A 24,340-nucleotide genomic window follows, 5' to 3' on the forward strand; every position below is an offset into this window, starting at 1 on the left:
GAGCGGAGGGGGTATCGTAACTAAAATGGATTATCTATCCACCTAGTGCATTACCTATGCTTTAATTAAATGCACACTGATCTGATCCCTGCAGGGCTAAGTTCAGATGGAGAGCAGGGAGTACAATGGCTTGCTCTGAAAGCAGCAGCATGTAAAGTCCACTCAGCTGTTCTCAGAAAATTCACTTACAAAGAATGAGATCAGCACACCCGGCGCTACAAGAGCAGAGAGGCAGGACAGTTTATGGGTGTGAGTGAGGTTGCCAAAGCAGGCAGGCATGTTAGAAGCACTCCACTCAGCAGCTATAGTCTTATTACCTGACATTTCAATGTCATTTCATTAGGTATTACAATACCTGTGGCTAAGGAGGCAGAGTAGGTTATGTGTCAATGACATGGTTGGTGACTCTTTCAGAAACACAACAATCCCAAACTGCTACCATGAGGCTGATTGAGACACATCACAAAGAGCCTTGAGTAAACACAATCTAAAGGGGTACTCTCGTTTCCATCTAAATATATATTTTTTGGATTCTGCCCGAATAGTTTTGATGATTTAGAGTTCAAAATAATAATCCTTTAATCAATCATTGTTAGGCCACCCTCCCTTTAAGGCTGTTTTCATTTGATTGGCTGCCTCTTGGAAGCAAAATATTTAAACAGTGATAGTGCTAACAGTAAGCAGGTTTTACTGCCAGAGCTATGTGCCTGAAATGAGCTGATCTGGAGTATCTCATCTCAGTGGCATCATACAGAGCCAAGACCAGAAAATAAAAAAGCAACATAAGGAGAAGAGAGGACCCAAATGCAGTACACTGAGGCGTAAGACATTAGAAAAAATGATCACTTGATTGAGCTGCAAACGTCCTAAAATGACTAAAAAGACCCAGGAGCCTTGGAGCATAGGGGAAGATAGAAACACAAACTATCATGGACCTGGGGTTTTGTGGCTGTTGTCTAAGGGGTTTCTATTAATATGTAGGTCCTGGGATGAGTTTCATTGTTCTTAGTTGTGCTTCCTTTCTAGGCGAGTGTAGACTCCTGTGCTCATTACGTTTTGAGTTTTGAATGATGTTTTTTCGGGTAGATATTTCCGGTATAATTTCCTTAATTGTTTTCTCAGTTTACTCTTTACGTTTCTTAGTTTTGGTACCTTTTTTTAAAGTAAGACTGTTGCGGTTAGAGATGTAGTTTATTTTCCGTTTTTACTGGTACCCCCATGTTCCCTTGTATCTTGTCTTTGTGGTACTTGTTTCTATGTCATGCTGGTTCCTGTGCTGTTTTGATAGTCTTTTGTGCTTTATAGTTAGTTTTACCTCTCTTGTCCCATTGCCTTTGATTAGTTTCAGCTCTTCATTTTTCACACGTTTCCACTACTCCGATTTGTCCACGTAGTATCTGTGTGTATACACCCCAGGTCTCCCTTGTCTTTTCAGTGTCTTTTAACCTACTCTTGTTTTTATCTGCAAGTGAGTGTGTTTTGTGTCTTGGGATTCGGTCTTGGCACTCCTCCTAGTTTGTGTGTCTGTGAGTCCTGCAGTCCTAGAGGAATTTCCTGCTCTGTTTCACAAGCTGCAAACAGATAAAAACAAAAGGGAGGGTATACACTTACGAGCCACCTTATGAGGTGCATTTGCTCAACTCCTTGTTAATGCAAATGTCTAATCGGCCAGTCGCATGGCAGCAACTCAATACATCAATACTTAGACATGCAGACATGATGAAGATGATCTCCTGAAGTTCAAACTGAGCATCAGAAATGAAAGGAAAGGTGATTTAGGTGATTTTGAATGTGGCATGGTTGTTGGCGGCAGATGGGTTGGTCTGAAACTGCTGATCTGATGGGATTTTTCCATAACCATCTCTAGGGAAAAAATATCCAGTGAGCAGCAGTTCTTGATGTCAGAGGAAAATGGCCAGACTGCTTCAGGCTGATAGGAAGGTAACAGTAACTCAAATAACCACTCGTTACAAACATGAGAATGCAGTCCACTAAACCATTACATCAGTGTTCCCATTCAGAGATTTTAATTTGTTTAGGTTCTATTTCAGGCTGCAATTTATCACCTCTGTTATTATTTTTCTGATTTGCATGTTTAGTCACCATTTAAGACTCAAGAGTTTAAAAAGCACAATAAAGTAAAAAACAAAAAAAACCCAACCTAAAAGTCTGAACTGTGAGCTGCCTTTTTCTTCCTCTTCGACTGTATAATGATCATTTAGTTTGATCTAAAAAGAAAGTAACAACCTTGATGAGAACACCTCAGAGGCCTACTGAGCTGTCCTTCTAAAAATAATGGACAGGTGGTGTCATCCGTGTCCGAGTGGGGGCTGTAGTTTTTGCTTAAGCATGACTGGACTTGAAATGTGCTCGTTTATGTGTCTTTGGTTGTGGAAAACGTGAAAACAGATTTACAAAACTTGAATCAAGCGGTGAGCAAGTAGCTAGTCAACCAAAAAAAAAAAAAAAAAGGAGTTTTATCTTATTAGCATGTTTATTAATGCTTTATTTAATACAATAAATAATATGTCCATTAAAAATATAAAATGAATGATTTAGCTGGCACCAGCCAGCCACACGTCAGTTGTTATTAATGATTACCTTGTCCACGCCACTGAAGCTCAGGACACCTGCAGCTCACACTGCAGGACACAGGTGGATAGACGAAGGTCAAACTCACACAAGCCATTAATATCTGATTGTCTGCAGCATGCCAGAGGCTGGTGGTACAACGAAACAGCCCCCGAGGTTTACTGAAAACTGCAAATTGGCTCAAGGTCAAAAAGGTGGGGGTTAGTTATGGTGGAAATCAACCCCTCCCCCCAAGATGCATTTCTTATTCCACTGACACAGAGCAAAACTCAGAATACAGAGTATTTGAAAAACATGAATATTTTATTGAGTTTTTCCACCTTACTTATGCAAAGTTTGAAGAAGTGTTGACATCATGTATGAAACTACACTCAGGAGTCTGGTATAACAGTCAGTGTATAGAAAAACATACTATGATAGAATGTGCAAATGATGGTTTGTATCAGATGTCTGAGGTCAATAAAGTGAATAATTGCTTAATCACACAAAACCACAACACCCTGTATCACTGACACGAGACTTTTGAACTGCAGTTTTGCATAGACCCCTCAGTGATTTCAGTTTCACAATGAACACTTTTAAAAGCAGAAATTGATCATGAAAACTATACCTACGAATGGATAAAACTTCCCAAAGGAGGGGGGACATTAGTGTTTCCCGTAAAATCGTTTGCATTCAAAAGCCACCCTCATTGCTCTTTTAAACATTTCTTTAGGTCTGTCAATACAAAGGCACTCTAGACACAGTCGTGCAAGTTTGTCACTAAGCCCTCAAGGTCCCCAGCAGCAGCGCCGACTGCCATCGACACATGCGCCACAGCAGACAAATCTTGGCTTTGTTTCGCTGGGATCAGATGAAGATTTACGGCGGGTTCCTACTTCTTAGGGTCCTCACACAGTGTGCACCCAGGCTTCAGGTCGGCCTGCCTCTCCATCTGAATCGTAACGGAGTGGAATTTGTAGGAGGCAAAACAAGCCTGTGTCATTTCCCTGAGGACAGTCTGAGCATCCACTGACTCATCTGTGGAGGAGAGAGGAAAACAAAGGGATTGGTGATAAACCAAATGTTAGTCACCTTTTGTATTTATATTGCATCTATGAGCTTTATTTTTTGGTCAAGGATGACCAGGAAGAACAAAAGGCTGAGACATAGTAGCAACCTATCTAACTAAAATTTGCTTTTATTCCAGACTATGTTGTTCCAGTCTTGCACTTACTATTTTGAGTGCACAAGTACATTCATACCATCAAGTACAGCTATTTAAAGTCCTCTACAAGTACCCAGATGGTGTATCCATATTACTTAAAAAGCTGAGCGTGGAATAGTGCATATGTCTCACCCTAAGTGGTTGCCATCTTGGCAGAATAGTGCATGTCCTCTTATACCATCCATTGTCTTCCCCGTAGACTACATCATAGACGATGGATGTGATTACTAACGATATTATTAATCACATCCAGATTAATAAAGAACCCATCAAGTAGCATTCCCCCGCAATTCTTTCTTACCTATGGCTACATGTGCCGATAACATAGCCTGGTTCACGGTGAGGGCCCAGATGTGAAGGTTGTGGACCGCTGTAACACCTTTCACCGCTAACAAGCCGTCTCGCACCTCACTGTATTTCACCCCCGACGGAGTACCTGAGGCATGGATAGAAAAGACAAATCAGACTCTGATTCCAATGAAAACATTAGCACTGCACTGCAGTGTTGATTTAGTAATTTTAGCCTCACCTTCCATCAGGACAAGAAGGATGTCTCTCAGGATGGTGAAGGTGGTACATAAGACCAGGATGGAGAACACGAACGTGCAGATGGGGTCAGCCATCTTATATTCTGGCTGAAAGAGAAGCACGGAGAAAATGAGTTATAGCAGAAATATTTAATTAAACAAATTCATTTATATTAGTGAATTCACTTCGGTTTACATAGCTCATTTAAAACCAGCAGGAGTTGACCCAAAGTGCTTTCCAATTGAGGCAGACAGTAACACCATTAATGGTGCTGTCAGTTTTCCAAGCTGAAAAACACCGTCTGCTATACAACTGCTATTTATGAAAAAGTTCTGTTTATTAGAGCTCAGTTTCTCAGTGTAAAAATCTGCACCAGTTACAGAGGAAAAAAGGCCCCAACTGCTTCTCATTAAAGAACACGGGACAGTGGTAATTAATTACATCTTATATAAGAGGAGGCCTTAATTTGGCAGTAATGACAGTCTGGGGAAAAGAACTACAACACACTGGGCTCACTGAGGACTCACTGAGGACTCTGCAGAAAGGCACGAAATGACTGAACAGCACGTGAACAGTGAACATGGTACCATCTTTCCTGTTGGAAACAGCCCCGGCTTTGTGCTGCTTGACATTTCTCAGGGGGGAATGTGTTTTTAGTGCTGAGAATATTGAGCGTTGGAAGCTAAAAATAATGCAGGAATTGTTACATCAAAGCCACTGTACGCTGCACGCGACTAGCTACTGGGTGTATGAACATTTCGGACTAATAATTATCAAAATAACATCCACAACTTCAGTAGTAACTTTTAAATTGTTTTAAACTGTTGGGTCACACTGTGTGTGCAAACAGAAAGAGAGAGGCCTTACCTTGAAGAAGATGATGATGGCGCTGACGAGCACGCTGATGCTCTGGAGAAGATCTCCCAACACGTGCACAAAAGCTGCTCGCACACTTGCATTGGCCTGCTGAGCTCTCAGTCCTGGCAGAAGAAGAATAACAATTAAATCAATTACAGAAAGCATTTTTCTTCCATTTTAATATGAGGATAATGACCTATAATATTAAAATGGCATAAAAAAACGTTATTTTACTTACCGTGATCACCATGATTTTGCTCTACATCCGTACAGTCATCACTCGAGTCTGTGCTGTTTGAGATCTGATTCTTGTCTCCTCCTTTCTTGTGACTGTGACCATGCCCATGAAAGCTGAGCCCACCATGACTGTGGCCGTGGCCGGACTGATTAAGGGCGACCGCCATGCTGTTGAGAGAAGGACCATTCTTCAAGAGTTCAAGAAAAGTGCTGCCTTCCTTTCTGCAATGGCTTTAATTAAATCACAAACTCCAAAACGAACAAGCCTTCACTTTACTCACATGATATTGGCCACCACAGCACAACCGGAGGTAATGAGCATGATATCTCCCTCGATGGTGTAGTCATCACTGATGAGGCGCTCCACGGCCAGGTAAACCAACACTCCTGTTACCAGCCAGATGGTGAAAACAGACAGCAGCGCACCCAGGATCTCTGCATTAATAAGAAACAAGGAGAGAGACAGGATCTGCAGTCATGCACACTGCTGGAAACAACAAGAAACAGCAAATTGCTCAAATTTCAATATGCAGTTAGAGAAGATGACTTGATAAAAATACACACAGTAAGACCTGATCTAGACGGGAAAATAGAAACAAATAAAATACAGATACTCTTTTCCCTCACGGGTCCCCGCTTTTTGTTGTAGCCAGTTTGTTTTTTCCCCAGAGGTAAAGATATTTGTGCCTCAAGTTATTCCACTTCTTTCTATATTCCCTCACCTCCATATTCCGATAGCTTCAGCAACCTCCCTCCAGGAATTTGGTGGCATTTGTGAGTTCTTGATTGAGGAACTGGTCCAGCTCCACTTTTAAGTATACTAGAGCAGCGGTCCCCAACCCCCGGGCCTCGGACCGGTACCGGTCCGTGAAACGTTTGGTACCGGGCCGCGAGAGTTGAGGCTCAGGTGTGAAATGTATGGTTTTCAGGGTTTTTAGCGTTATTTTGTTATCGTTTTTATCGTTAACTCGGTTTTCCTGGGTCTTTTCACGTGTGTTATGAATAAATCTTCTTTTTTTCGGTACCAGTACTGGTTTTATTTTGTTGTATTTATCCGCGACACCTTAAAGGCCGGTCCGTAAAAATATTGTCGGGCAAAACCGGTCCATGGCGCAAAAAAGGTTGGAGACCGCTGTACTAGAGCAGGTTTTAATACACTCCACTGACTCAGTTTTGCACTATATTGTTCATATATTTTTTCCACATTTTTATATTGTTATTTATTTTGGGTTTATGCTGCTAAACCATTTTTCATTGTTTCTGCAACAGTCACAATTAAAAGCATCTTTTGCAGCTTACATCGATGCTATGATTATTAGTCTTTATATTGAGATGATGATGGTTATTCTCTCCCTGATAAATTTAAAAACTGCAGAGAAAACGTAGCCGAAAATGTGCAGGAGGAATCAATGGTACTAAACAGCTAAATCACAAGTTGCTACAGGCACAGCTTACCCAAAAGAATGTTTTGGGGGTAAGCTGTGTTCCTGAAACTGGTCAGGAACTGACGAATTTAAAAGAAACTGAACCTTTTGTGGCTTTTAATGATTTTATGTTTACGACATTACATAAACATAAAAACACAAAATGTAAAACAAACAATATAAAAAGGTATCAAAGTATAATCTATCAAGTTGAAAAAAATCTTTTAGTTTGAGACTATGATGTGATCTTTTATAAATATATCTGTGATGTGTGGATGCAGGATGTAACTCCTAGCATATGGCACTGAAAGCTCTGCTATTTTGCAGTGACATCCACTTATTTTGCATGCCATGTTGGTGAAAATTAAGTTGCAAAGGAATGAATAAAATAAAGAAAAGCTCAAATAAATTACATACTAACTGGAAGACGCATCCTGTAATGAATGTACCTGCACGATGCCAGCCGTAGCTGAGTTTGTGTGTAGCTGGTCTGGAGGAGAGCCAAAGGGATAACAGGCTGATGATGAAGCTGGTTAAGTCCACCAGCAGGTGGGCAGCGTCTGTCATCACCGCAAGGCTGCCTGCGAAATACCCACCTGCAGAAGGACAGAACCAGGACAGTTAGTGAAATGGATTAACTACTTGGTATATTAGTGCAGCAATGTCAGATTTACACTTGTAGGGATACAGAATGTATATATAATTCAAGAAAAATAAGTAAGGTGGCCACAAGTAGGTGTGAGAGAGCTGGCTGAGGACAGACAAGTGAGAGGAAAGAGAAGTACGAGGAGTGAAGGAAGACAGAGATGGTCAGAGGTTACAGAAAATAACAGAAATGGCAGCGTGTATTGTTGACTTACAAACAATACGCAAATATCAGCTGTCATCATGGGATACGCACCGAGAAAATGAGAACAAAAAAATCATCACAAAATAAAAGCAGAAAACGACCGTGACTCACCGAGGATTTCACCAATCATGAAAATCAGGCAGATGACAGAAACCAGGTAGAGCCTCTTCCTGGCAACTTTCCTCTCCGTCTCTCGATCCTCCTGAGCACGGCTGTTGTCATGGCAGTGCTTAATGTTACCCGTGCCATCTTTCTGTAAGATGTTGTGGTTTGGCACACTGGATACACAAAAACAGAGTGAATGCAATGAGTTGTGGACAAAATTTTTAACCCTTAACATTAACAAAAACGTCTAGAGGTAGATAAGTTACAATTAGGCAATAAAAATGTAAAATAGTTATAGTGAAAATGCCAACATTTCCCAAAACAATTAATTAGCACATCCTCATTTAGGTTTGACAGCATCTGCTGTAGATAATGGCAGATGGCTTGAATATGAATTGAGGCTGTGGTTTGGGGAAGGCCTCAGAGGGGACTGATGGTGGCTCCTGGGCCGAGCACATCCCCACGTTCTAATGAGTAGTAGATGGATAGAAAAAGAGAGGGTGGGGTATGAAAACAAGAAAGAACAGCTTATAGTGCAGCAGGATTCATATATAGATAAAGAACTGGAAAGGGAGTGTATGGCGGTGTGGTCCTGCTCCTGAAATGCAGATAAATTATCTCCAATTCTGAGGAAAAATGTGGATGTTTTGGAAAATTTTCAAGACTTTTAACTTTATGTGCTAATAGCAATGGCACATTGGCACAGAGAATCTGGAGAAACCTCTGTGTGTAAGCGATAAGGCCGAAAATCTGTGAAAATGTATGATTTTTTTAGGCCCTCGAGCAGTATTGCTTCAAAAACAGGGCTTTAACGCGGAAATCACTGCATGGGCTCAGGAACACTTGTTGTGCAAAGAAGGAGCCATACAACAACATGATCCGGTAGTAGTAATAGTAATTTTACAATGTATGTTGAAGGGATATTACTGCCCTCTGTTGGTGTGTTTGTGCATTACATGCAATAAAAGGTGTTGGTTAAAAACATCAGTCTAAGTGCCTGGTAAATGGCCTATATTTGTATAGTGCCTGTATTTGTATAGCGCTTTTATGAATTCTCGAACCGGCAACCTTCCGATTACAAGGCGAACGATTACAAGGCGAACTCCCAACTCTTGAGCCACGATCGCTCGCAATGTGAATGCATCACAGGGATGAGAAGGAGAAAGCGCTTGGGAAGTCATTATTTTCTTATTAATGAGCAAGTACCTACACACCAAGCTGCAGTCCACAAATAAATAACAAATTCGACAACAATGCATAAACTATCTTTACAGAGCTGTTATGTTACATTGTTATATGTCAGTGTGCGTTTTACCTGGATTAAATAAACGATATGTAAAAGTCACTTTACCAAAAGCTGCTTGCTCATTCTACTTCATAACGGTACTTCTTTCTGGCTCAGATCTGACTTGATATCATCCATGACAGGTGTGCTTGACAGATTATAGATCACCAAGTCCTTGGCAGCGGTTTAAATACCGCTAATCTTTTTTTTTTTGGCAAATACCGGTGCTCCAGGTTAACTAGTTAATCCGCATGACACACTGGCAGAGAAGACCACTCGATGAAAATGATCAATCTGTAAACAAATCTAACCAATTAGCATAAAAGCAGTTAATCTGGAACACCGGAAATCACTTTTTGGCACGACTATTGTTACACCTCATTGTAACCCCCCGACTAAAACTGACTTGGTCTTGTAACCTAATAAATAATAGGGCCAATAACAATATTAACATCAGAGGACACCAAACAAACAATCGCTGATTAACGAGTGTTTAAAAGTGGGTCTATGCGCTGCTGCTGCACTCTGTGCACACTTCCCTATTAAGCAGAAGTAGAGCCGGCTAAATGATCCGAGTCAGACACACATTTGCACACAGCTAATCTCATCAGACCCCCAGACCAGTCCAGTCCCGTGTGGAAAACCAGTAGGTCACAGAGGAACGTGAGCAGACACTCCCCCAAAGCACTTTGTAAAACTTTGAAACTACCCTTTTCTGTTTCTTTTGATTTAAAATACAATTTAACACCAAACCTTCAAGCACAATGAATATTTTTAAGCTTGTTTTTATTCACCTGTTTATTGTTGGAAACAGGGAATCACATGTTCCTCTACTCTAATCTGAAACACTATTAAGACAAACTTTAATCGTTTACCTTTCCGGTGTGCTGTATCTCTTCTTCTCTTCTGACACCAGGTGAAAATTCTCTGGATCCTTGCTTTTAAACATGACTGCTGTCTTCTCAGACAGTCGGAAAAATACTCAGACTAAAAAAAAAAAAAAAAACGTATTTAAACAAACATAAAAAAGAAGTAAAAACAATAATTATATATATATATATATATATATATATATATATTAATGTTCAGTTATCTCACTTAAAATCTTTGTTTTCTTCTCTGATCTTGAGTTGTGCCTTCTTGAGACGTCTTTCAGCGGCCGCTGGATGTCTTCTCTAACGAATTGGGGTGCAAGGCGCAAAGACTTTGATGCAATCTTGTGACTAACGCTTTGCACCGTGTGCAAACGCAGAGCCGGCCGGCCCGAAGGACGGCGGGGGAGGTGATGGCACACATGGGGTCCAAAACAGACACACTTCTGTAATAAATGTAACATATTAAAGGGAAATAATTTGGGGCGAAGCTGAATTTCCTAAAGCTAATGAATATTTTGTGTTTAAAACCCAAATTCAGCTTTGATTATTAATTCACTAATCGGGAGAGGATTTCACTGTTTCACACATCCCAAACTACCGCTCGAGTTCTTCGGGGTCCGCCCACCTCCTCTGATCAGCCGGCACTCACTGATTACATAATCAAACCACACGGGCCGTGTGCCCTTTCCTCTTGCGTTATCACAGCCATTATTTCCAAATTCAGCAAAACTCGTCTCCGATGAAAGCAGTCTTACTTAACACCCCGATTTTAACCCCCGAAAGATTCCCAAGCACCTGCACGTACAGTGGAATTAACTTATCAATGAGATACTTTATTTTTCACTTTGAATGGAAACAGCCACTCACACTGAGTCTTTATTGGCAGTGTGGAGCATATTATTAGTTCAACCTGAACAGCTTTGACTGAGTTGCAGAAACAGAAAAAAAGGAAGAAATATTCGCGTGGAGCTGACAGGTAAAGAAAAGAAAAACGACACTAATTTTCAATCTGTGGGTGGATTAAACAGCAGCTATGTCGGTGATGTTTTTTATTTTGTTTATTCTTTATTTGGCTCGGTAATGAGCCAATAACAGCCCCGGGGGAGTTTCAAGATAGTGGATGGGTAGCAAGTCTTTCTAAAAAACTTAGTCTCGCTTTTGTTTTGGCGACTGATTCAAAAAAAAAAAAAAAAAATACCAGAAGATGGCGACAAGGATCCACTTAAACAGACCTACATGTCTACACTTCATTAATTTAGATCTATGTTTCTATTTTTAAAGTGTGTCTTCATTCGCTTTAGTTATCAAAATGATGTTAAAAGAAAAACTCGGACTCGGATGAAATGTTTGAAAGAATAACTGGCATTAAAAGCGTTAGCCCTGCTGAGTAAATGCTGATACGTTATCAGTTGGCAGTAACAGTGTTTTTAATCTGATCGATCATAGAGATTGCTTTTTTTTTTTTTTTTTTAATGATTTTGAATAGCTGATCTGCTGGGATAAGAAGGTGATAATAGATGAAGAGAACGGTGGTAAAGAGAGTGGAGGAGGCGAGGTCAGGGGAAGGAAATGGAAGAAGATGGAGAAGTTGGCTTCCCTTTGAGGAGGTGGTGGGATGAGTACAGATTGGAGCAATCACAGGGCAAACATTAGTATTTTTTTTCTTTCTTTTGATTGAATTAAACCTTTAATTCAAAATTAAGCTTCCTACAAGGTGGTGATCAATCGCAATGATAATTTATTTATACAGTACATTCCTTTAAGATAAACCAGTGTAGGTCTGCGAAGTGTTAAGGCAATAAAAACACAAACAAAACAAACTTTATGAAAACATAAAATAGAAGTTAACACACACATATATAAAGTTTTGAACAGTAAGCCTGTGAGAATAAAAAGGTTTTGAGTTTGTTCCAGTTGACCTCAGATCAGCGTTCGGATGGTTCCAAAGAGCAGGACCACAACTTAGACATTCACATTACTCACACTCTCATTACACATACATATAGGATCTTGGGGGTGGGCACGATACACGGAGTCCAAAGTACCATCAGGGTGTACACCCCACCCCTGGCATCGTTGCCCACCTCTCAATTTTAAATACACGTAGACATTGAGGGCTAGCAGGAGGGACCATGCGCTTACCTGCTGCTCTCTGGCAGGTAGCTCCATGCCCTCCTGGGTTTTAAATGCACCTTAGAACACACATGCATCAACACTACAATGAGCGGGTGGAGGGAGGTTTGGAGTCTTCTCTCACCCCCGTTCTCTGCGACCTGCTGGAGCGGGGGGGCTAGGAGGAGGAGTTGGCCGTCCGACTGCGGTCTGGAGTGTGGGGCCTTCCTGCTGCTGCGGAGTCGGGGCGGTCTGCCTCCCCCCACCGCAGGGAAAAGGGTAACACCACCTGGGTCTGGGTGCAGTTCCCCCCTCCAGGGGCAAGGGTATCTAGACCCGGTTTGTAGAGTACGCTTGGGGAGTGTGATCGTGTGTACAGCGTCTCTTTATGTCTGTCTCCACGTTGGTTGAGTGTGGAGTAAGTGCATATGAGAGCATGAGGGTGGGAATGGATGTTTGTACCTGTGTGTGCCTGTATGTCTGTGTCTATATGTCAGGTTGGGTGTCAGCCGCCACCTCTCTGGGGACATCTCAGGCCCTCCAAGGTTTGAAGGCCTGTCTCCCCCTACCACCACTTCCCCTGCCAGTGGCGGACCCCCTCAGATATCGGTGCGTTGGTGGTTCTTTGTGTCCGGGGATGGGCATCCAGGTACACACCGGCTAACTCCTTGGCGGCCGCGTATCGGGGCCTGGAGCCTGGGGCTCGCTCGGGCCACTTCGGAGGTGGGGTGCCCCCGGCCTCTCGGCCTGGGGCTCGGTCACTCAGGCGCGGCTGGCTGCCGGCGGAGCTCACGGGCGCGTCACTGCAACTCCCCCTGGCTTCTGCTCCGCGGCTGCTGAGTGAGCCCTCATCTGGGACTCTCCTCAGCTCTTTCTGGGACAGTGGCGCGGCTGCCCCTCTGTTGGTCTTCCTTGGTCTCTTGTGTTCTGGGGGCCTCTGGATGTCTGGAGTTTTGATCTCCTCCATACCTGCTTCATGCCCTGGAGGACGGGGCTGTGGCCCCCCCACACCCTCTAGCAGATCATTACATGAAGGAACCTTTTAAAAAAACAAGCGCGTCCATGCTCACAGGTGTACACACGGGTGATCACACCCACAAACTACACCCTTTTTGGCTCCTACCTCAAAGCACACTGTGTTCTGTTGATCTTATGTGCTGCACAATAATGTTTAACATTTAGTATTTACTGTCATATTCCCATATATCATTGTGATGCTGTTTATTCTATTACTCTTGTTCTCTTCTGCTTGTTTTCTTTTTTCTTTCTCAGCAGGTGATCCAGGTGATTGATATATGCATTTTTTTCTTCTCTGCCCGTTCTGTTGGTTTATGTTTTTTGCCCTTCTCCCCCGTCCCTCTTCTCAGCTGTTTCTCTTTCCCTCTTTCTTTCTCCCCTTCTTTCCCCCAGTCAAGTCTGTCCCGTATTCAGTAAGTGAAAATAAAAGAAACAATAAAAGGTGAATCAAATGGACCATTACGGCAAGGCTGGGATGGTCAATTTGGTAAAGTAAATCCGTTGGGCATCTTTCTTTGCCTTTAGACAACAATTCTGATGGCAAAAGAGCCAAGCGGGACAGGCCAAAAAAAAAACAAAAAAAAAACAAAGAGCAGGACCACAAAAACTGAAAGCAACCTCAGCACACTTAAATCTAATTCTAGGGACAGTTAAAGGATCTGCACCTGACGACCTGAGAGGTCTAATTTGGTTATTGACGCTGAGGAAGTCAGAGATCCACTGGGAGGCCAAACTATTAAGAGCTTTATGAACTAACAGAAGGATTTTAAAGGTTAGCCTGTGTTGAGCTGGGGGCCAGTGGAGAGACTTGGATACTGGGGTAATATGTTCACATTTCCATGCACTACTGGCTACTACTGCATTGAGTTGAAGTCATTTTAATGATGATTTGGATAATCCTGCATGGATTAATCCATTTACTGCATCAATTTCTTAGTCACTTTAATATAATAACTTGTTGACTTTTTATATACTTTTTAAGTCGTAGACGTCAGTTTTGGTAATCATATTGATGTGTTTATCAAACTGAGGTGACCGTCCAAAATAATGCCAAGGCTCTTGATTTGTTTGCTGTGTGTTTCAGAGAAGGGCATGATAAATATGAACAAATTCTCTGTCTCTGACTTTTTGAGTCAAGAATAAATATTTTTATTGTTTCTGTTCAGTTACAAGAAGCTTCTACATATCCAGCAGTTCATTTCCTCAGTGCAACTTACTAGTTTGTGAACAGGAGATAGATAATATGAGGAAAATGATAGGTACAACCGAATGTCATCTGCAAAAGAATGAGATATTATAGCTATGATATGATTCTTTATGAAAGTACCAAATGGGAGCATGTAAAGGTTGAACAATAATGGTCCAAGGACAGACCCCTGAGGAACCCCTGATTGATTTTTTGTTTTTAAGCGGACCTAAAACTACTACTTGAAGCATAAAAACTCTACCAGAAAATCCCATGGGAGAATGTGCAGCCATTCCTCAGATTTATCTAAAAGTTGTTTTACAATCTGAAACATTTAACTCTGACAAATATGGCAAAAAATAAAAAAAGCAAAGGAGGTCTGAAGGGGGGCAATACTTTTTAACAGCACTTCTATGTGCAAGAGTACAGCAACATGATTGGTTCACACCATCTCTGCTGTTAGAAATGATTGTCCCATAGATTTCTTGTGCCATGTTTTTTTGTCCAGGGATACCAAAACCATGACGCTTACCCCAGTTTTAAATCGATCTTACATTCAACCGCCGACAGGCTGAGACAAAGTGCCTTTTGCAGAAATATAATTGAGAGTTTCACCCAATGCAGTGTGTGACGTTAAAACACTTACATCAGCTCTTTTCATTCCTTTTGAAAGCAGTAGTGGGAACATGACACACTTGCACAATGAGACTTGAAGACTTTTTTAACTCCTTTTGAGAGGGGTGACGTTTGCTTTCTTAAACAAGTCTAAAAGTGGAGTCAGTTTAACTCTAAAAATAGTGTGTTGGGGCTATTTTGGTTGATGCAGGCTCCGTACAGCCGGCCTGTGTTTGGTTTACCAAAGCGTGTGAATAGATGAGGAGTGGGTTGCCAGGGGCTACAGAGTGAAGGGAAAATGGCATGAGAAGGGTTAGTTACACATGGCTGTTCACACTGTTCTTTAGATCCTGACCCTGACGTAGGCCACTCAGGGCAGTGAGCTCCACGTACACCATAGGACTTAATGTTTATGCCTCTGTCAGCATCATCACCTTCCATCATCTTTTAACAGACCAAAACTCACTGAAGCTGTGTGAGTTTACACAACAGGACCCTTGTGTCATCTTCAAGACAACCACCGGGCTAATTCCCTCATCTCCTTCCTAATGATCTCTGTGTTTGTGTGTCTGATTTAAAAAACAAACAAAAACAAAACAAAAAACCAAACAGCTCCACATCAGGCATCCGGACAATTCACTGACGTCATACCAGCTCAGTGGCATTCGCCAGACCAGTGCTACCAGTTCACTCTGCCAAGCAGTTGGGGGCTAATGTTTGCGAAACAGACGGCAAGAAAAAGGAGGAGAGCAGAGGGAGGGAGGAAGGAGCATGTTTGAAAGATGAGAACGGGAGAGAGAGAGAGCTCCTCTTAAGTCCTCCGAGCTGGCAGGGCTCATAACAGAAGACGAGGCTGTTTGCAGCTGCATTACGGCCGAAAACAGGCAAGACGCAGCAGAGGGTGTAGAAGAGACTCCGGTTAGAAGAACTATCACTGACCTAACATGATGGAGGTGGTCCTAACAAGACTGCGGGACTTCTCCTGCAAGACCTCCACCTTTGATGACTGCAAGGGAGCACAAGAGAGCACAAGCAGGGACCCTGAGGCCAGAACCAACCATGTCAAGGAAGGGTGCACATCTGGTGGAGAAGCAAGCAAACTGGACATAGAGAGTGCACTGGCCTGGCTGCGAAGGGAACTGGTAAGACTGGGACTCTGATCGAGCCTGTAAGGGAAACGGTGTATCCCTAATAAATTTTGTCTTGCTATACGTATATAACACCTGCAGATTCCTGTTTCCTGTTACAACTATATTAAAGCCCTCTTTAGTTTTATTGTGGCAGCTCATGTTAGAGTTGTACAAAACTATGCGTTCTGGGAATAGGGGGTGTTTATTTACACAATAAAGATTTAAAAAATATTATTTGTCTGTACTAAAAGCTGCATGCAAAAAAATATAATCTTGTGCATGTAAAATGAAATTTAAAACACTTTCAGAACTTTGGGTCAGTGCGATTCAAAGTTCTGTGTAAGTCAGAGTCAATCATTGTTGATGAAGAAATAACTATTTCGTATATAATTTCCTTAAATCTAGTAAAATGTTGCAGTACAATAGTACAATGTTGTTGTAGTAAATGTTCTAGTTAAACAAATTGATTTTGTTGGACTTGCTTAATCTGCTGACCAAATTCATGTATTTATTTAGCAGTTTTAGCCAAATGATGGAATATGACAAACATTACTGAGTTAGTTCACTAAGATTAGAAATCTTGTCCCATAGTTTTGCATTTTTCTTTTTCAGACAGTCAGAGTGGCCACTGTTCAGCAAATATTTCATAGATAGGGCCACATTGGCTATATTGCTTCAGGAAACAGTCTAAATACTTCCTTCACCACTGATGTGTGTTATTTTCTGATCTGCACAGGTAAGAGTAGACTTTGAAATTTCGGGGTTAAAATGACCCTTTTATTTCCAAAGTGAATTGTGAAATGAGTTGAATTCAACAGATAAACAAAGCATGAATTATTGTTTTGAAAGCATTTTATTTTTCTAAATTCAAACTGAGGTGAATATAAAATATCAATTTTGCTCATTTACTAAATAGCAACAAAATCTATGACCTGTAAATTCTTCTGCGTGGCCCTTTTGTGACGTCTGTGGGAAGTCTAAAAACATTTTTATTGTCTGTTGTGATAAAGATCAAGTCATTTGTCCCACCATCAGAACGACTTCTATGGTCAGCCCTGATGTTTTTGTGTGTGAGGCCCAAGTTATTGCCTTCTTTGTTCCTCCGGCTCCATGTAAGTCATGTTCTTACAACGTCACTCCCTTTTAAACCACCGTCACCATGCAAAGAGGCTGTGTGTGCATGTGCTTGTGTGTCTGCGAGTGCAAGGCTCATTGTCACGGCTTGATTTATCGCTTGGCATTTATTGCGACTGCTCGTCATGGTAACCGAGTGTCCTGAGCACACAGAGAAGAAAACAGTCTGAGCGGGAGCCGGACAGAAGAGCAACAAGGAGAAACAGAGACATCCTGGAAACAGGCCTCAGAGGAGCAGCAGTGAATGAGATCCTTAAATTGTCTGTTTCACCTTCCTTCAGATAGTTTAAGGGAGGTGCTCAGGCTAAAACCTTTAACCTTTAAATTCCAGAAATAATCCTCAAGTCTATTTATTAGATGATGTCAAGCTTTTGGCTCACATTGCATTTTTTTTTTTTTTATGAGCAGGACGAGCTTTGCATGTAAAAATACAAAATTAGACAGTCTCCGTTTTTTTGTCGCACTTTTGCCTCCTTAAATAAAATAAATTCAGATTTTCAGAGTTTTCTGTTTATTTATACATATGGTAACACTTCATAATACAGTCAATGACAAAGTATGTAATTCTCCTGTTATCAAATAGAATTTTATGTGTTTTATTTAAAATGACAATGTAATTATATTTACCTGCAAATACTTAAAGATAACCAATACAATAAAGGGGAAACAAATCAGGTTTTTACAGGAAATGCAGAAAAAGCTATAATGTAAATAAATTACACATTCATTATAAATAAATAAAAGTAGTGAATAAATCATTTTAAGTGGTGTAGAATTTATGGTAATTTTACAGAAAAGCAAACAATTTCCCCGTCTCACATCGTAAATATACTTTATACACCATGGCCAGGCCATATTATGGAGTGGATTCATCTTGCCTGTTTACTTTTTTTTGTTTTGTTTTGTTTTGTTCCATTACTCAACTGTCCTTTTATCAATTTAGAAAAAATAAGTACCATCAAAAATTGCAGGCTTATGTGACCTTATCGTGATGGGGTCAAGTCAACTTAATGTTCTTTTCTTTTACAATCACTATTCAAAGAAGACTTTTAAAAGGACCTCCTTTCCTTTAAAATACCTGGAAGCCAAGGTCAAGCCACTCCATAGTGCAATCCGCGGCCATGAAAAGTACAGTGTACTTAATCATTTGTGTTTCCTTTCTTGTAAAATACATGAAGTTATGCAATACTTGAAATTACTTGCGCATTACTTAAAATGACTTATAGAGTACTTGAATTTGTTTACAGTACAATTATTGTAAAACCTGGCTTTTTACCCTCTTTTTAGTGTACTTACCTTTAAGTATTATAGGCAAATATAATCACATTGCAATATTGAATAGAGCACATCTGTAGATGTGATTATTTAATGCATACAACAATCCAAAGATCTTTATTCACTCTGGAAAAATTTTTGCTTCTACTCATCTTAAGGTTGATTTGTGGCTTTTCTAGAGCTTTTGATCAAAATGCATTAGGGGGAGAAAACAACTAAACTAAAGTCGAACTAGACTAATAAATTGTTTTCTATGTTATTTACTTCATTAGTTTCTAAACTTAACATCTTGTTTAAATCGCCTAAGGAGATTTTTTTTATCCGTCTCATCAATATTTTATAACGATTTATTAACTTTCTTTTAGCCTCATTCAAAGTAATCTTTATCATAACCTTATATTTAAAGACATTTGAATTTACAATATGATCATTTCCCCCAACCCATAGCTGTTCCACTTTTTGTGTTCATGAGATGAATTTAATGACACGGATGCCTCTATGGTATTATTCTCCCACACTTAAACGAAGATAATTAAGGATAGAAAAAAGAAGGAAAATGAAACAGACACACCAAAGACAGAAGATGCATTAAGTATCGCTTATAATTCATAAGCAAAATGTGATAAAATATCACCAAAAAGTCCCAAAGCTTTGTGCTGAGGCTGAGGTTGTTTTTTTCTGTGGTTAGCATACTCCCTGGAAAAAAAAAACTCATCTACAGACAGAAGCTGATTTGAGAAGCCTCTACATTATTTGAAAAGGACTAGTGTTTGTCATAATGAGGTGAAGCCCAAGATGGCTTGATCTCAAAGAAGAAAAAAAGAAAATCACGGTTTTCTCTTAATTAAGTGTTGACAAAGGAAATACAACCAGAATCTTTTATGCACCGCCTCAGCCTCAGTTTGAGCCTGGTGCTGTAATTAACCGAGAAAAGAAATGCAGATCGGCCCGCATTCCTGAGTGCTTTGCACAGACTTGGACACTAGATGGAATTCTGAATATCTTATTTTACAATGCCAGTAGTTGGACAGCCTCTCATAAAAAAAGGAAAAGAAAGGGAATGACAGAAAGATCCATTTGCATTTGAAAGAGGGCAACACTCAAATGAAATGGCTTACGGTTTCAAAGCGAGCACAACCTGCTCAGCTTCATTGAGATGGAAAGAAACTCTCTGAAGTTCGCTTCACAATTCTTTCATTCACAGTTTGGTATTTGGTCCTATTTGTCTGTTTGCTCTGTGCTTCTGTGAAATCTAAACAGATGTGTCCTCCGTGTGTAGATGGAGATGCGTTCTCAGGATCAAGCCCTGATTCGACAGCTGATGGAGCTTCACTCGGGCATCCAGGAGCTCAAGCAGGAGCTGTATGAGGAGGAGCAAGAGGAGGAGACGTATGAGGAAGAAGAGGAGGGGAGCTACTGGGACTCTGAGAGTGAACAAGGAAGCGGCAGTCTCTACTCCAGCTCAGTGGAGGGGGGCTTTTCCATTTCCTGCCTAAAGATGCCTCAGCAGCTTTATTCGGGCACTTTATCGAGGAGGATGTTCTGCAGGAGAAGCTCTGTGCCTTAAAAAGTCAGACAAATTTTTCAAAAATGTGCCTTTTAAGGCAGTTAACATAGACAAGGTGGAGTACGGTGACCCCATTTTCCACCGCTTCACTTAAGAAAAAACAAAGCTTAAAGTCATTTTAACTTACGGCTGCATACAAATTAGCCAACAATGTCATGGCTTATACTTTATTTTTATTTTCATAACACGAATATGACATTGTAAATGAAAAAAGGCACCTTAGACAAAAACAAATGTTTTTTTGTTTTTTTGCAAAACAGGCTAATTAGTAGTTGTGGGGCACAACAGCCATGTTGTTTTTTTGTTTACTTGTTTGTTTTTAGTGTCAAAACGTTGAGTATATCCATAAAAATACATGCTGGTGAGTTATAACACAAGTCATCCACCTTCCAGCTCGATTAATATTCATAATAAACACGTGTTTGTTTGATTTTTCTGTACCAAGACGTAAGCTGGGAGTTTTTACATTGGAGTCTAACAGGATGAACTACTTTTGGAGTCACCCTCAAGTGGCCATTAGAGGAACTGCTGTTTTTGACAGTTCTGTTTTGCCTATATTTTTCAGCCATGAATAAATTATCATTTTATTTGCATATTACTTTTCAAAATAAACGTCACAAAGTGCTTGACAACAAAAAGGATAGAACATCAAAACAAAAACAAAACAAAAGACAGCAAATGGAGTTTAAAAAGATGAGTTTTTAGCTGTATTTTAAGTCCGCACATATCAGAGTCTGGAGTACACTGTCTCCTTTAATTCTCAGCCTTTTATGATGCACAGCCAGCAGGTACTGATCACATGACCCCAGGCACCTGTTGGGTTGTATGCATGTAAAAGTTTACTGGTATACTCTGGTGAGTGTCCATGCAGAGCTCTAAAAGTTAAAACAAGAATCTTAAAGTGGAGTGTGAAGTTGATGGAACTAAATTAACAGTGTGACATGTGAGAAAAGAGTACACCCAGGTTTACTGAAGTCATAGTTATGTGAGTGGTTTTCCTACAGACTACTACAGATTAAATAAAAAAATATTTTTTTAAAGAGTATGATGTAGCAGGAAAAGTAGGATTCATGATTCATGCTGTCTGGAGTATTTTATTAGCCAAACTAACCCATCAATGGCTGTAGCATCATACAGTATATACATTTCCAGTATGTATATATTGTTACTTTATATTTTAGTATCTGTATTAAACAATGACCTAAAGGCAGTCTTTTGAAGCACTGTGTTAAGCGTTTTCTCTGTCTAGACAAATATTAACATGTACTGTACAAACATGTGAACATGTCAGTAACTGAAAGCCTGAAAAGTCACTGATATTTATTCTGTCTGACCAGAAATGTAATTCAGTAGGTCAGGATGTTTTTTTTTTTTATATCTCCATGTGTTCATTGTAACTGCAGATAACTATTCTGATTTGACATATGAGTTTTTAAAATGCTCTTACATGTAGATAAAGATGGGCTTTTTTGTTCTTGTTTGGGAGTGACACTTGAATGTATTTATTAACCATTCCTGAATTTTATAGCACTTTTTAAAACAGGTACTGCAGTGGTTACAGTATGCCAGCTAAATAAAGACGCAAAGACGGTGACATTGTACATTTTATTTCTCTTACATTCACACATTTATGTCTTTTTTTTCTTTCCACTTTGTTTATCACAACTTTGTGTAAGTGCAAATTTTCTTCAAAAAAGAAAAGAGCAGGATCAAAGACAATTCAACATATTGCAACCTTCTTTTTTTTCACTGAAGGTATTTTACATGCAACTGCTAACTAAGTTCCTTTACAGTGATACAACTTATTATCATAAGCAAGTGCATTTGAATCTTTGCATCACAGTCCTTACTTTCTCCACTATTCATTCCAGTAAAAAAAAAAAATAGACTTTTACTGGAGCCAGTTACTGGTGGTTACCCCCTTCTACCTCCACACATCCAAAACTCTCCCTCCTTAGTCTCTGGATCTCTGTGTTGAGCCCCAGCAGTGTCTGAGCCAGCTGGAGGTCCTGGGAGCGCATTTCCAACTGCATGACAACAATGAAAGAAAATAATTAGCATAACCAAGCTACACATAAAATTACTAGTCCTTTGCTTTGATTTTTCATATGCATGAATGAACTTGGTTAAAAATAATAGATGAATAAAATACCCATGACTGTTAATACCACCTGTTGAAGGCTAAAGATAAATAGCAAACAAAGTCAGATTTTTAAGATGACCTACCAGTTCAGACCTCAGCCAGGTTATCGCTCCATCTATCTGTGCCCGCCGCAGCTCTTCGTTTGCTTGATAACTCCTGCCCACGCTGACCGGTCTGACTGTGGAACCAGAGTCCTGGAGATCTTCTCGGGACTCTCCTGTCACTCTGAAGGCATCAATTAATTTGTTCTTTATGTTCTCCAGAACCATAGTTGACAAAGTGTCCTCACTGTGACTGTCTCGATCCATGCTCGGAGGATACAGATGTGCTGGCTGCTATGATAATGTTCCTCCCAGCGCTTTCTTTGACTGACTGATAAACACTTTGTCATAAAGCTTTCGGAAATGCTGCCTGCCTCGTTGTCTTCTTTACACAACACTGCCCCCCTTTTACAGATCCTCACCAAACTGGTCTTCCTCCTTTCCTTCTGTGGACAGGGCTCTACTCCACAGGTTTGTGTGTGCCTCCTCAGCAGCTCCAATAACCTTTTTGCCTGCTTGGTGTTGAACTGGCCTGTTTTGTCATTGTTACTATGGAGAAACACCCTCCGCCTGCGTGGCCACCTCCCTCCTCCTGCTTCTCCTCCTTCTTTCGGTAACCCTTATAAGAATAGTGGAAGATCTTGGACAAAGACTATTGTTGCCTCCAAAAAGAACTGAAAAGACCCCTCCAACCGGTGCCACCACACCCTCCCCCCCCTTTCTCTACTTCTTTTTCTCTGCAAATCCTGCCCCCATACAATTCCAGTGTGAGAAATGTGCTGTGAGTGAGCTCTCATTTGGACAAAGTGCCAATGTGTAAACCTGTGTGTGTGCGCCCCCGTGTACGCCACACACAAAATCCATGAAATCCCGGTGGACTTTTTCAGTGCTTCCCCCTAAATAAGACTTGCTTGTCAGCTTAGGAGACAGACAGGTTGTGCGAGGAGCAGACACAGCCTCAGTGTTGCCTGATTCAGAGGCACAAAGGCCATCCTACGGTGAAATATAACCAGGGCCTTTGTGCCCAAGTTAAGTCCATTCCCAGTGGGGTTTGTGGGATGGTTTTTGGCAAGAGTAAGCAGTTTTTTTCTCCTGACTTCTATATTGAGATGAGACAGGGGTCCGGTGTATTTCCCAGCCTAACTTATGAGCCTGGCTGTGAAAAGTGAGAGGCCACATTTGGAGGCGACATCACTATCAGTCAGTGCTTTCAAAGTGCACAGCTTTTTCTCAAAGTAATTCTTTACTCTGACAAAAGTGTTTATGTGCGTGAAACCGAATGAGACCTTGTGATGTCAGCCACTCGGCCAAGTTCTTCTGCATGCAATCGCCATTAAATAAATGGCTTTGATTTGTAATTCACTCATAAAATGATCTGCAAAGATGGATGTGAGAGTGTCTTGAAGAACTGGATGGAGCGGATCACTTGTCAAGGCTCGTAAGGTGTGAGCTATGACTCCATTTGTGCAGAGGTCTGTGGAGCAAATGAAGGGGTTGGAAAGATTGAGTCATCGGTCTTGAAGGTCAAGGAAGCAGGGCGCATGCAGGACAGAAATGACAAGGAAAAACAAGCTGCCAAACACACAGACTGAGCCTCAGGTGGTGAAGAAAGGAGCGGCACTGATCTCTGTCTCTAATTGAGCCTTACCTCATTGAGTTTGCTTATACAAGTGGGCAGGGATTGCTCAGTAGGTAGAGTGGTGGCCCCGTGATCGGAAGGTCAGGGGTTTGATTCCCCTGAACAGCTACCCTGAGGTACCCCTGAGCAAGGTACCGTCCTTACACACTGCTCCCCGGGCGCCCAATGGCTGCCCACTGCTTCACTGAGTGAATGGGTTAAATGCAGAGAGGAATTTCCCCACAGGATCAATAAAGTACTTTTGTTCTTTCTTTCAAATGGTTGGCCAGCACAATGGCAATTCTTGGGGAATCAGAAAAATACTCCCAAAACGTTGTCTTTACCGCATTCTCACTTTCACACTGTTGTCAGATTGAGATTAGACACTTTGGTTGACAAAAGTAAGGTCATACAAACATAAACAGCTATATGTGACCATGGAAGTATATAATCTTAAAGAAATAGGTCTGCAAATTAAAGAAAATGCCTAATCAAATTTTTAGTTACTTCTAAAAATTACTCCACAGTGCCAACAAAAGCC

The 24,340-nt window shown here is 40.9% G+C and overlaps 3 protein-coding genes across 3 annotated transcripts; 1 reads left to right on the forward strand and 2 right to left on the reverse strand.

Moving 5' to 3' along the window:
- Window positions 1-2,869: 2,869 nt before the first annotated feature.
- slc30a8 (solute carrier family 30 member 8) lies at window positions 2,870-10,253 on the reverse strand. The gene is made up of 10 exons (XM_085445582.1): window positions 10,185-10,253; window positions 9,962-10,073; window positions 7,808-7,974; window positions 7,296-7,442; window positions 5,704-5,857; window positions 5,424-5,590; window positions 5,195-5,307; window positions 4,329-4,434; window positions 4,101-4,235; window positions 2,870-3,612 (listed from the first exon to the last, which is right to left on the reverse strand). Exons 2-10 carry the CDS (start codon window positions 10,033-10,035, stop codon window positions 3,467-3,469), a joined length of 1,209 nt encoding a protein of 402 aa, XP_085301708.1. The 5' UTR covers window positions 10,036-10,073; window positions 10,185-10,253; the 3' UTR covers window positions 2,870-3,466.
- A 5,350-nt stretch (window positions 10,254-15,603) lies between these two features.
- LOC146682785 (uncharacterized) lies at window positions 15,604-21,591 on the forward strand. The gene is made up of 2 exons (XM_085446415.1): window positions 15,604-16,033; window positions 19,710-21,591. The coding sequence occupies exons 1-2, from the start codon at window positions 15,836-15,838 to the stop codon at window positions 19,995-19,997; spliced, it is 486 nt and encodes a 161-aa protein (XP_085302541.1). The 5' UTR covers window positions 15,604-15,835; the 3' UTR covers window positions 19,998-21,591.
- Window positions 21,589-22,721, reverse strand: LOC146682786 (alanine and arginine rich domain containing protein). The gene is made up of 2 exons (XM_085446416.1): window positions 22,224-22,721; window positions 21,589-22,024 (listed from the first exon to the last, which is right to left on the reverse strand). The coding sequence occupies exons 1-2, from the start codon at window positions 22,446-22,448 to the stop codon at window positions 21,902-21,904; spliced, it is 348 nt and encodes a 115-aa protein (XP_085302542.1). The 5' UTR covers window positions 22,449-22,721; the 3' UTR covers window positions 21,589-21,901.
- Between the last annotated feature and the right edge of the window lie 1,619 nt (window positions 22,722-24,340).

Source organism: Copadichromis virginalis, linkage group LG22 (genome assembly GCF_057382275.1).
Source record: "Copadichromis virginalis isolate Kocher_CV1m ecotype Utaka linkage group LG22, C_Virginalis_male_GT1.1, whole genome shotgun sequence".
Lineage (NCBI taxonomy): Eukaryota > Metazoa > Chordata > Actinopteri > Cichliformes > Cichlidae > Copadichromis > Copadichromis virginalis.